At 40.1% G+C, this 13,147-nt stretch overlaps 1 protein-coding gene across 1 annotated transcript in view; it reads right to left on the bottom strand.

The window, feature by feature from the left end:
• Positions 1–6,189: 6,189 nt before the first annotated feature.
• HSD17B4 (hydroxysteroid 17-beta dehydrogenase 4) overlaps positions 6,190–13,147 on the bottom strand; it is a 397,700-nt gene continuing 390,742 nt past the window's right edge. Inside the window, exon 24 of the mRNA XM_073554879.1 lies at positions 6,190–7,264. Coding sequence (XP_073410980.1) covers positions 7,175–7,264 — 90 coding nt within the window. The 3' untranslated portion in view covers positions 6,190–7,174. The remainder of the gene's footprint in view (positions 7,265–13,147) is intronic.

Below are 13,147 nucleotides of genomic sequence, written 5' to 3'. Positions count from 1 at the left end.
AGGCCCCTAAAAGTTACGGTAATTCAAATGTGATGTGGTACCTAAAAAAATGGTTTAGTGAATTTTGTTGGAAAAATGAGAAATTGCTGTCAACTTTAAACCCTTCTAGCTTCCTAATAACAAAAAAATGCTTCAAAAATTGTGCTGATGTAAAGTAGACATGTGGAAAATGTTAACAACTATTTTGTGACATAACTGTCTGGTTTAAGGGCATAAAAATTAAAAGTTTGAAAATTGCTACATTTTCACTTTTTTTGCCAAATTTCCATTTTTTTCACAAGTAAACGCAAGTCATATCAAAGAAATTTTACCACTATCATGAAGTACAATATCTCACAAGAAAAACCCCTCAATTATTACCACCTAATGTGACATTGGTCAGAATTGTAATATTTGACTTGGTCAAAATTAGCTCCGTCACTAAGGGGTTAAAGCCCAGGACCGATGGATTAAAATATTGAAATTTTCTTGCCACACTCTCCACACACGCTTTATGACAGGTGAGCCTAAAGAGGTTAATGTGAACTTATATGAATAGAACCTATTCATGTATTATTCAGAACCGATTAAAATGATGCAATGATTAATTTCATTATTCCATAAATGCTATTTATTATGCCTCAGATGCAATACTTTCTCACTGAAGTGAAACCTGGTTTTAATTAACATACAGCAATGGGCACATGAGCTGGTTCTATCCCCCTGGAGAAGCTTTTGACAAACATAGATTTAGGTCACAAATGTAATTAAAATGAATTATTCACAAACATGGATATAAATTAGTTCAGTACCTGTTATAGAACAGAACAAGGAACTCATGATCAAAAAGAGAAATCATCATATTCAGAAGGATAAACAAAGCTCCATGAATATTACAAATGTTCACAATTGTTTCTTCTTTTTGTTTGTGCTTTCTTATTTTTGGGGACTCTTAGCAATAGAAACATTACTTTACCAGTACACCTCTCCCGAAATGTCTATTTTAATAAATACTTTATCCCCCATAAATTATCGTAACAATTTTGGAGCCATTCCAATTACCCTGCCAATGGGATTAGACCCGCAGTCAAGCAGCAGTTTGCATCGGTAAGACGGGGCACATACAAACCCTTAATATGCTCATCTAAAAGTGAACCTTAGGGTGAGGCCGGAAGGCCACCTCTCGCAATAGGCCAAATTCTGAAATTCTGCACGATTGTGATAATTGTGAGCCCATTGGCTAGCTGCAGGTGAAATTTCGGGTATGGGCTGGCCACACTGCTAAACTGTATAGAGTCATATCATACTGACAACAGAAATGGTATTACCCAATGCTCATATATTACCAGTAGGAGAAAGAGGGCACAGAATAATCACTTCATAGGGAATACAAGTTTTTATAAAATTCATGTGAACTGTCATGTTCTATAGCCAACGTAGTGGTAGAATCCAGTCCTCTAAAATATTAATAGTATAATGCAGAAATCTTCTAATACACTGCTCAAAAAATAAAGGGTACAGTCAAGTAACACATCCTAGATCTGAATGCATGAAATATTCTCATTGAATACTTTGTTCTGTACAAAGTTGAATGTGCTGACAACAAAATCACACAAAAATCATCAATGGAAATCAAATTTCTTAACCAATGGAGGCCTGGATATGGAGTCCCCCCAAAAAAATTAAAGTGGATAAACACACTACAAGCTGTTCCAGCTTTGTTGTAATGTCCTTAAAGAAGTCAAAATGAGGCTCAGTATTGTGTTTGGCCTCCACGTACCTGTATGACCTCCCTACAAAGTCTGGGCATGCTCCTGATGAGGTTGTGGATGGTCTCCAGTGGGATCTCCTCTCAGACCTGGACTAAAGCATCCGCCAACTCCTGGACAGTCTGTGGTGCAACGTGATGTTGGTGGGTGGAGCAAGACAAGATGTCCCAGATGTGCTCAATCGGATTCAGGTATGGGGAATGGGTGGGCCAGTCCATAGCTTCAATGCCTTCATCTTATATAAAATATATAGAAAAAGCAGCGAAGAAAAAAGTCCAATACAAAATTAGCAAATTTATAAACAATCAGGATTATTGGAAAAAAGGGGAGGGAAGTGAGGTAATGATGACCATAAAAGGTACATGGGCAAAAACAATGGGGCACACAGTGGTACATGGACATGTACATAATATTACAAATGTATCATACAAAGTTGAAATATACACCATAATCCCATATATGAAAATTAACTAGTCACAGTATCCCTTAATCAAAGCCGGACAGCACTACCATATGCTGTGGAACTAGCCACCACTCATGGTATGTGCTAAAACCGAAGTAAACTCAAAATAGTCACACAACATCATATTACCTTCAGACTGGTCTGTGAAATAAGTGCTATCCTATTGGCTTGTTTTATCACGTGTCCTGTAGCCACTTTTTCATTGGTGGGCTTTCCTTTTAAATACTTCCTGTTTTTTACTTTTCTCCATACCCCTTGATGAAGGCCATCTAGCCGAAACGTGCGTTGGGGAGGGCACACTTGGGTGGACTTATTTCACAGACCAGTCTGAAGGTAATATGATGTTGTGTGACAATTTTGAGTTTACTTTGGTTTTAGCACATACCATGAGTGGTGGCTAGTTCCACAGCATATGGTATATGGTAGTGCTGTCCGGCTTTGATTAAGGGATACTGTGACTGGTTAATTTTCATATATGGGATTATGGTGTATATTTCAACTTTGTATGAAACATTTGTAACATTATGTACATTCCCATGTCCATGTACCACTGTGTGCCCCATTGTTTTTGCCCATGTACCTTTTATGGTCCGATAATCCTGATACACTTGAATAAAATTGTTTATAAATTTGCTAATTTTGTATTGGACTTTTTTTCTTCGCTGTTTTCTCTATATATTTTATATATTTCTTTGCGATTGTCCTCTATGTCCTAATAAATTGTATCCATTTGGTTGGTAATACTATACATAAGTGTATTTTGTTTTACTATCTATTAATGGGTTATTTTTCCATGAAAATATAATGCCTTCATCTTGCAGGAACTGCTGACACACTCCAGACATGAGGTCTGGCATTGTCCTGCATTAGGAGCAACCCAAGGCCAACCGCACCAGCATATGGTCTTACAAGGGGTCTGAGGATCTCATCTCGGTACCTAATGGCAGTCAGGCTACCTCTGGCGAGCACATGGAGGGCTGTGCGGCCCTCCAAAGAAATGCCACTCCACACCATTACTGACCCACTGCTATACCGGTCATGCTGAAGGATGTTGCAGGCAGTAGATCGCTCTCCACGGCGTCTCCAGACTGTCACATGTGCTGAGTGTGAACCTTTCATCTGTGAAGAGCACAGGGCGCCAGTGGCGACTTTGCCAATCCTGGTGTTCTGTGGCAAATGCCACGCGTCCTGCACGGTGTTGAGCTGTGAGCACAACCCCCATCTGTGAACGTCAGGCGCTCATACCACCCTCATGGAGTCGGTTTCTAACCGTTTGTGCAGACACATGCACATTTGCTGGAGGTCATTTTGCAGGGCTCTGGCAGTACTCCTCCTGTCCCTCCTTGCACAAAGGCAGAGGTAGCAGTCCTGCTGCTGGGTTGTTGCCCTCCTACAGCCCCCTCCACGTCTCCTGGTGTACTGACCTGTCTCCTGGTAGCGCCTCCAGCCTCTGGACACTACGCTGACAGACGCAGCAAACCTTCTTGCCACAGCTCGCATCCTGGATGAGCTTGCACTACCTGAGCCACTTGTGTGGGTTGTAGAGTCCGACTCATGCTACCACAAGTGTGAAAGCACAACCAACATTCAAAAAGTGACAAAAACATCAGCCAGAAAGCATTGATCCTGCGATGTGGTCTGTGGTCCCCACCTGCAGAAACACTCCTTTATTGAGTGGGTCTTGATAATTGCCAATAATTTCCATCTATTGTCAATTCCATTTGCACAAAAGCATGTGAAATTGATTGTCAATCAGTGTTGCTTCCTAAGTGGACAGTTTGATTTCACAGAGGTTTGATTTACTTGGAGTTATATTCTGTTTAAGTGTTCCCTTTATTTTTTTGAGCAGTGTATATTAGTCACTAATCATTGCAGCTCTTAATGTAGGGGCACATACTGATAAATACTCTTATTCAGTGTCCAAAATAGAATACTTATGAATTGAGCATGGAGATGAAGAAATTACAACTTCCTGCCAGGTACATCTCGAAATGTAATTTGTTAGGAGACAACTAGCGAATAACACCATGTGGCTTATAGACGCGTTTTAGGCTCCTTGAAGGATAAAAAAGCTGGAACTCCCATCAATCTTGAGAATGGACTGTCACCTACTTACATTTTCCTTGCTCATGGGTTATACTCTAGGGAAGAGTCTGGACACATACAGAATGTTAAAGAAAAAATCATGACGTACAAACAGCCCTATGTACAATAAGGTGCTGCACCAGAGACGCAGAGCAGATTGATATTTATCTTTTTGAAAAAGATTTAGTAAAAAATTGAATTTTGTTAACTTAGAATTTTGCTTTCTGCTTAGGAGTACAGTGATTGAACCTAATCCGCATTTGACAACCATCTCTGCATACAGTCATAATATAGGGAAAGCTGCCATTAATTAGCACCCACCTAACTGACTCCCAAGCACAGAAGCAGGGATTGAAATTCGTAAATGAGAAAAACAATCCAACCATCTGCATTGACCAAATCTGTAACTTCTATAACCAAAAAAGAGGGTTTTAACCTTACTAGGGTTTAAAGGGTAACAACTCTCAACTCTTGTTGAGAGTGACATGCAAGTGTAAGGAGACTTATAGGCTATGCAATGCTCCTATTGGAAATTAAATATACAAAAGGCAACTTGTGCCCTTCTTATGTACAAAGCAGGGTTTCAGTTGGATGAAAGATGCAGCTCAGGGGCTACACTGGTTCTCATTGAAGAAACTCAACTCAGTATGGAGACTTTTTTTCAAAGCAATGCTCAATGGGAAAAAAATATTCAAAGTGCTTTTTTATTATTATGCTACATAACTAAAGAGGATTTGTCACTTGCTCAAAAATTTGAATTTTTTTTTTAAACATTCCTGAGCTCCCATGATTCTGCTGCTCTTCTAAGTTTTGCACTGCATCGCTCCATTGCAGAGATATTCACAAAACAAATCAGAACAGAGAGCACAATATGTGAAATTTCAGTTTTGCAGTCCAACTGGGCATTTCTTCATAGTCTTCTCTGGGGACTTGCGATTTCAGTCTCACTTCCAGATGTTGTCAACTCCTGCTTCATAGCCCCCAAGACTGATAGATTGCTAGATCAGCTGCCAAAGAGTAAAAGCACTGTCCTAAACAAAAAAATAGTTGGTCTGTTAGCTAAGATTTCCCATACTACGTCTCAAAAGTAACAAATGTTTATGTGTAGGTCTCTACAATGGAGTGATACTGGGCAAAACAAAAAAGAACGGCAGAACCAGGGAAGCTCATGGATTTTCACAAGGTATTCAACTTAAATTGAGAGAGAAAGAGAAATGTATAAAATTATGTATATTCTATGTGCATGTATGAAGATTTTTCCATCAGTCTTATTGAAAAGATGACAGATGAGTGGATAGATAAATGTGAATATAATGTCAATTTATAATGACATTTTTAATTTTATAGTTTTACTTTATTCTATTGTGCTAAAAGAGAGGGTTTTGCATAAACAGTCACAATATCTAAATCCTGTTTTGAGCTAAAAGTGTTTTAGTCCGATGCCCAGAACTTCTAAGAGAAGGCTAGAATTTTAATAACCCATGTGGACTCTATTTTAACATCTGCACCTGTGATTTCTTCCTCATTTTCCAAGCCCTGTGTGCTGGGGAACATTTAATGCATTTCTGTAACCTTGGATGACATGTAAAATCCCTGTACATTATCCCAATTCCATATTACATACGGCAAGCAAATGATTTAAGGACAATTAAATATCTGTTTTGGCTTTATGCAAGACACAAAGCAAAAGTAATAAATGAAACATAACAACAATGCTTTGAGAGAACAGCTTGCACGGCGCACTGGAACATATTTGTGATGCGGTTTGCCTGGCAAAAAAAAAAAATAAAAAAAAACATTATCTAATAAAGCGAGTCATTGGAGCGTGAAAGTAGAGTTATTTCACCCAGTGCGAGCAAATTTGACCATTAAATACACAATTCAAGCACAGACTTAAATCAATCATTGATTTTTATTAAACAGATATTTACATACATGTTAGGCATTGCACTGCGTGTGACAGTGGACCACAGAGGTCATCAAGGTAATGAACCATTGCATGAGAAGAAAAAGTCAAAGGTTTTTTTTTTTCCTTTTGATAAAGAAAAAAAAAAAAGAATATCAAAGGCTCACACAATGGCAGTTTTAGAGATCATTACAGGAGACTCTTCAGGTATGGTTACTGCAGATTCACACTCGGAGGAATTATGCTGAATTTCCTTCAAAAAGCAATTCTTGTTCTATGCAGTGTATGCACTGACCGATGTGGATTTTGTCAGTGCAGCAGAGCCGAGTTGGTCATGTAGCATATCACAACTAGATTTCCCAAGGACTAGAAGTACATTTCATGAGTTTCAGTATGCTAGTTCAGCGAGTTCACATATCACTGACAAATTAATCTGTATCACTTTTCTGACGCCTCTAACTTCCGCATGGCAAGAAGAGAGAAGCACGGCTGACATCACTGGATATGGGGTATAGAACAGGAAATGTGATGATCACCTCGGCTCTGCACGAGATCTGGCAAGAGACAATGCTACGACAACAACAGCCTCCCTAAGTGATATGCGCCGAGAGGCCCCTTTAACTAAATACATTTTCTGGTTGATAAGCTTCGGAGGTCCTCCATTATTCCGCGAAATCAGTGTGAATAAGAAAACTCAATTCTCTATATGAACGAGTGATTTCTTCTATCATTTGGAAACTGCTATACCTTGGCTGACTTGATGTTACATATATCTTCCCTTCCTTGTATTGTGATTTGATTATTCCTTTTTTTTTTTTATTAGTTACTCAGGAGGAATTATAAATTCTGAATTTGTGTTCTGATCGTCCACTAAGGTAAGAATTCTGACAACGATTAGCTTCATTCCATTTCTCATTCCATTACAGTTAGTGCGGCGCTCAGGACGGTGTCGGCGGACCTGCGGGAGGACGCTCACAGCTTTGCGTAGTCCTTTAGTATGAGTTCCAGTTTCTGGCTCAGCATGATGTTACCTTTAACTTTCAGCTTGCCAGCAAAGAATGCCTAAGTACAAAACAAAGAAGAAGTGTCAGACACACATCTTGTTCTGTTCTCTTTCTTTTCCTCTACATTTATTTTTCTGTAAGCACTCCACCCCGGAAATCTCAGCTTTTCCCAAAAGAGTTGAGTTGAGTTATTCTAAAAAAAAAAAAAAAGACATGTACAGCATCAAAAATGAACAACCTCAGATGTAATATAATCAGCAACACATTGAAATCTGCAGCTTTTCTTCCCAGAAGACATAAATGAACACTTAATTTTGCAGTCACATTCTGGCAAAAGCAAAAGGAAGAAAGCGCTAAATTAAATGCCTCGCAAAGAAAACTGAAGTGCTCCAGTTGACAGCACACATTGCAAGTGTTGGGATGGCGGTTTTCTTGAGAGGAGAGAGGTCTTCACAGCGGTAAATAGAAGGCATCAGATTTTTTTGATGATGCTTAGAAGAATGCTGAGTATTCCAATCTATTATGATACTTATGCCTTAAAGGCAAAGCTAGCTTTCATTGCTGAGTCAGTGGTATGAAGATAATGCCATTGCATTTTTATATCTTTATGCCCCGACTCTCTTGTACTTTTCTTTTATGTCTTGTACATTTAATTGGTATGGATCTGTGAACAGATTGCAAAGTCATGCAGCCGTGAATCCTCTACTTGGCTGAGTATTTTCTAGAATTATACATAAGTTTACAAATGAATTGTGACTGGAGTGGAAAAGCAGGCAACAAGAGGATGACAGGCCCAATATAACCCAGGAGAAAGTTATTCTATCAGTATGACATGAGAAAGCAGCTCAGAACAAAAGATCCTTTATATCAAGTGCCCCATTCTACTGACAGATGATCTGGGAAGCATGGTCCAATAACCTGGAAATAGGAGGTCTTGATAAAGACAGGTTCATAAAACATACATATGTGTTCATCCTAACTTTCCCACAAATTGAACACTACAATTTCAAATAACACAAATTCAATACTTACAAACCATAGGTGGCTGAACAGGCACATCTAGCGTAAAGAACAACCGACAGAGTATCTCAAAACTTTATTTTCTTTTTTTCCAAAAGTTGGAAAATCTCATACCACACATATGTAGCCAATAAAAAGCTACAGAAAAGCTCAGGATATTTTGTTCAAAAGGTATAAAAAGGGTTTGGAAAGTTTCAAAATATGAAAAGTTACATAATTTAATCACAGAATATCTGAAAAATTTGTGTGCACCCTGCATGATCGTGGCACATTAATGGACTTAATGCAATTAAAGGGAACCTGTCATGTGAAATAAAAACACTATTATCCTACAGATATGGAGTCAATCTGCAAGTTAATGGCGTCTGAACCTGTCCAGTGCCCGTACTCTGAGCCCCGCTGATGGGAGGAAAAGAACTTTATTCCTGCAAAACTACATAAAACATTGTGCTGTTTGCTTAACGAGAACCTGTCGGCACGATCTTGTAATGTAAAGTAAAGACATGGCTGTGATGGCGCTGTAATACAGATTACACTGATACCTTTGGAGAAGAAATTCACTTTGTTGTTCTTTTTTTAAACACCATTTTATACTTTCTGCTAATTAGATTTCAGTGCACAGGGGCCAGATTGGACTCGGGGTCTTCTCCCCATGTGTGCGATTCTCCAGCCCCTCCGCCTGCCTCCGGTCAGTGAATGACAGGTCACCGCTGAGATTTCAGAGGAGGTAGGCCATTCACAGACAAGAGGCAGGCGGGGGGGGGGGGGGGGCTGGGGAATCACAGACAGGGGGGAGGAGACCCAGAGTACAGTCTGGGCCCTGTGCACCGAAATCTAATTAGCAGAAAACTTCAAATGTAGAGTTGAGCGAAACAGGTCGGCCAGATTCATAAGTCGCCGACTTACGGCAAAGTCGGGTTTCGCCGACCGAAACCCAACCACAGCGTGAAGTCGGCCATGCGATCGGCAAAACGAGTGCCAAAGTCGTATTTCCCAGAATGCTTGCACGTGACTTTTTTAAGCCACTGAGCAAGGACGTACACTGTGGGCAACGAGAGGACATGTGCAGCATCCGGGGAGAGAGAGAGAGATTTACAAAAAAAAAAAAAAGCGGTCTGGCATGTAGGTGTGTTTACTGTCCTCCACTCCCTGCCGACTTTGCTTCCCCATTGACTTGCATTGGATTTTGTGTTTCAGTTGGACCTTTGACTTTTCCCGATAGTTGGCCTATTTCGTTCGACTCGACTTTTGAGAAAGTCGGGTTTCATGAAACCCGATTCGACCCTAAAAAAGGCAAAGTCACTCATCTCTATTCAAATGGTGATTAATGAAAAACATTAAATCGTATTTCTTCACCAAAGGTATCATTGTAATCTGTATCACAATGCCATTACAGCCATGTCTTTACCTTACATTACAAAATTGTGCTGACAGGTTCTCTGTAATAGCTGATTAGAAAGAACTCAACTTTATGCCCAAATAGAGACATACAGTTATGGCCAAAAATATTGACACCTCTGCAATTCTGTCAGATAATACTCAGTTTCTTCCTGAAAATGATTGCAAACACAAATTCTTTGGTATTATTATCTTCATTTAATTTGTCTTAAATGAAAAAAATACAAAAGAGAATGAAGCAAAAAGCAAAACATTGATCATTTCACCCAAAACTCCAAAAATGGGCCAGACAAAAGTATTTGCACCCTCAGCCTAATACTTGGTTGCACAACCTTTAGCCAAAATAACTGCGACCAACCGCATCCGGTAACCATGAATGAGTTTCTTACAATGCCCTGCTGGAATTTTAGACCATTCTTCTTTGGCAAACTGCTCCAGGTCCCTGATATTTGAAGGGTGCCTTCTCCAAACTGTCATTTTTAGATCTCTCCATAGGTGTTCTATGGGATTCAGGTCTGGACTCATTGCTGGCCACCTTAGAAGTCTCCAGTGCTTTCTCTCAAACCATTTTCTAGTGCTTTTTGAAGTGTGTTTTGGGTCATTGTCCTGCTGAAGACCCATGACCTCTGAGGGAGACCCAGCTTTCTCACACTGGGCCCTACATTATGCTGCAAAATTTGTTGGTAGTCTTCAGACTTCATAATGCCATGCACACGGTCAAGCGTCCAGTGCCAGAGGCAGCAAAGCAACCCCAAAACATCAGGGAACCTCCGTCATGTTTGACTGTAGGGACCGTGTTCTTTTCTTTGAATGCCTCTTTTTTCTCCTGTAAACTCTATGTTGATGCCTTTGCCCAAAAAGCTCTACTTTTGTCTCATCTGACCAGAGAACATTCTTCCAAAACGTTTTAGGCTTTTTCAGGTAAGTTTTGGAAAACTCCAGCCTCGCTTTTTTATGTCTCGGGGTAAGAAGTGGGGTCTTCCTGGGTCTCCTACCATACAGTCCCTTTTCAGTCAGATGCAGACGGATAGTACGGGTTGACACTGTTGTACCCTCGGACTGCAGGGCAGCTTGAACTTGTTTGGATGTTAGTCGAGGTTCTTTATCCAACATCCGCACAATCTTGCGTTGAAATCTCTTGTCAATTTTTCTTTTCCGTCCACATCTAGGGAGGTTAGCCACAGTGCCATGGGCTTTAAACTTCTTGATGACACTGCGCACGGTAGACACAGGAACATTCTGGTCTTTGGAGATGGACTTGCAGCCTTGAGATTGCTCATGCTTCCTCACAATTTGGTTTCTCAAGTCCTCAGACAGTTCTTTGGTCTTCTTTCTTTTCTCCATGCTCAATGTGGTAGACACAAGGACACAGGACAGAGGTTGAGTCAACTTTAATCCATGTCAACTGGCTGCAAGTGTGATTTAGTTATTGCCAACACCTGTTAGGTGCCACAGGTAAGTTACAGGTGCTGTTAATTACACAAATTAGAGAAGCATCACCTGATTTTTCGAACAGTGCCAATACTTTTGTCCACCCTATTTTTTATGTTTGGTGTGGAATTATATCCAATTTGGCTTTAGGACAATTCTTTTTGTGTTTTTTCATTTAAGACAAATTAAATGAAGATAATAATACCAAAGAATGTGTTTGCAATCATTTTCAGGAAGAAACTGAGTATTATCATCTGACAGAATAGCAGGGGTGTCAATACTTTTGGCCACAACTGTACAAGCCGTGTCATTGTGTTTCTCTAAGCAGATATGTCATAGAATCATAGAATCGTAGAGTTGGAAGGGACCTCCTGGGCCATCTGGTCCAACCCCCTGCTCAAAGCAGGATTCGCTAAATCATCCCAGTCAGATGTCTGTCCAGCCTCTGTTTGAAGACTTCCATTGAAGGAGAACTCACCACTTCTCGTGGCAGCCTGTTCCACTCATTGATCACTCTGTCAAAAAGTTTTTTCTAATATCTAATCTGTGTCTCCTCCCATTCAGTTTCATCCCATTGCTTCTAGTCTTTCCTTGTGCAAATGAGAATAAAGTTGATCCTTCTACAATGTGACAGCCCTTGAGATATTTGTAGACAGCTATTAAGTCTCCTCTCAGTCTTCTCTTTTGCAAACTAAACATTCCCAAATCCTGCAACCTTTCCTCATAAGACAGGGTTTGCAGATCGGTCAACATTCTGGTTGCTCTTTTCTGAACTTGCTCCAGTTTGTTGATGTCTTTTTTAAAATGTGGTGCCCAAAACTGGGCATGTCCATTATTGTCCTAGGAAATCACGGCTCAACAAGCAACAAAAGCCTACCCAGAATTCAGGACTGTTTGACTTCTACTATAGTGGGATGGATCCAATCTTAATGCTTCAGTATTATCATATTAACATGTGACATATCACATATTGACAAACTACCCATAGACCGCGAGAGAGACGATGTTAAGACAAGACTTGGCAAGACCATGTATTATATAAAAGGTGCACAATACTAAGTTTTTACTGCAGTGGACTGTTTTAGCTTTTAGTTCCCCCACTGTCATCTTGCTATTCAGAATTTGTACAATTTGAGAAACTTGTACATTATTACATTTAAGTCTTCTGTTACAGAGAAAGCATAAAAGCACTTAAGGGATGGATGTTAGAGGCATTCTGGCGGTGAACTAGACTGGTAGGAGTTCGCTATAAAAACTAGTCTGAATGGAGAAAATGTAACAACATAGCCCCTACTTATTAATGGAAAAAAATCAAAAGGTGAACAAAAACAAATTCTAAAAGCAAAACAATTGTCAAAAAAAAGATATCACGCCAGTAAATCTGCATATTTATGTAAAAACTATATTAAATGAAAAAAACATTCATTTGTCCCTATAATGAGGCAGATGGAGGCACTGTGGATGCGTCTGACCTGTGATCCGGTGTTGTCAGTCTTTTTAGGGGTGCATAAAAGCGCAGTCCCCAATGGAACATGCCCTGTAATGAGGCAGATGGAGACATTTTGGACTCAGTTTGGTCTATGATGTGGTGGTGTCAGTCTTTATTTAAGCACACACAAAAGAGCAGTGAGCCACAGTGTTGTGCACCTCTAAAAAGAAAGACACAGATGAACACAGGCCAGATGGAGGGCTGAGTAAATCCGCTTGCCTTATTATAGTGAATAGATCCATCAGGGTTTTCCAAATACAAATGCCCCCTTCCCTTTCTGACCCCCACAATGTGCCTAAGCCGCAGTACGTGCCACATGTTTGGCATTACTTTAGCGAGGAGAGAAAGCTTAATTCACAGGTACGTTGCTCCAGAAGTAAAAGCTGGGCACAATGACATATACGCATTTTCACTCTGCAGCTTCCACAGCATGTTTTTGTTTCTGGAAATCACCCAACGAGTCAAAATCGACAACTACACCTGTGGATGAATTCAAAGAGGGGTGTAAATTCCAAAGTCAAATAGCACTCCTCGCCTCCTGAGCCCTGCCGTGTGGCCAAAGAGTACTGTACAACTGCACGTGGGGTATTGTCATATTCTGGA

The sequence above is a fragment of the Dendrobates tinctorius genome, unplaced genomic scaffold (genome assembly GCF_039654945.1).
Source record: "Dendrobates tinctorius isolate UK_male_01 unplaced genomic scaffold, ASM3965494v1 ptg000003l, whole genome shotgun sequence".
NCBI lineage: Eukaryota > Metazoa > Chordata > Amphibia > Anura > Dendrobatidae > Dendrobates > Dendrobates tinctorius.
This window is presented reverse-complemented; position numbering and strand designations above follow the sequence as displayed.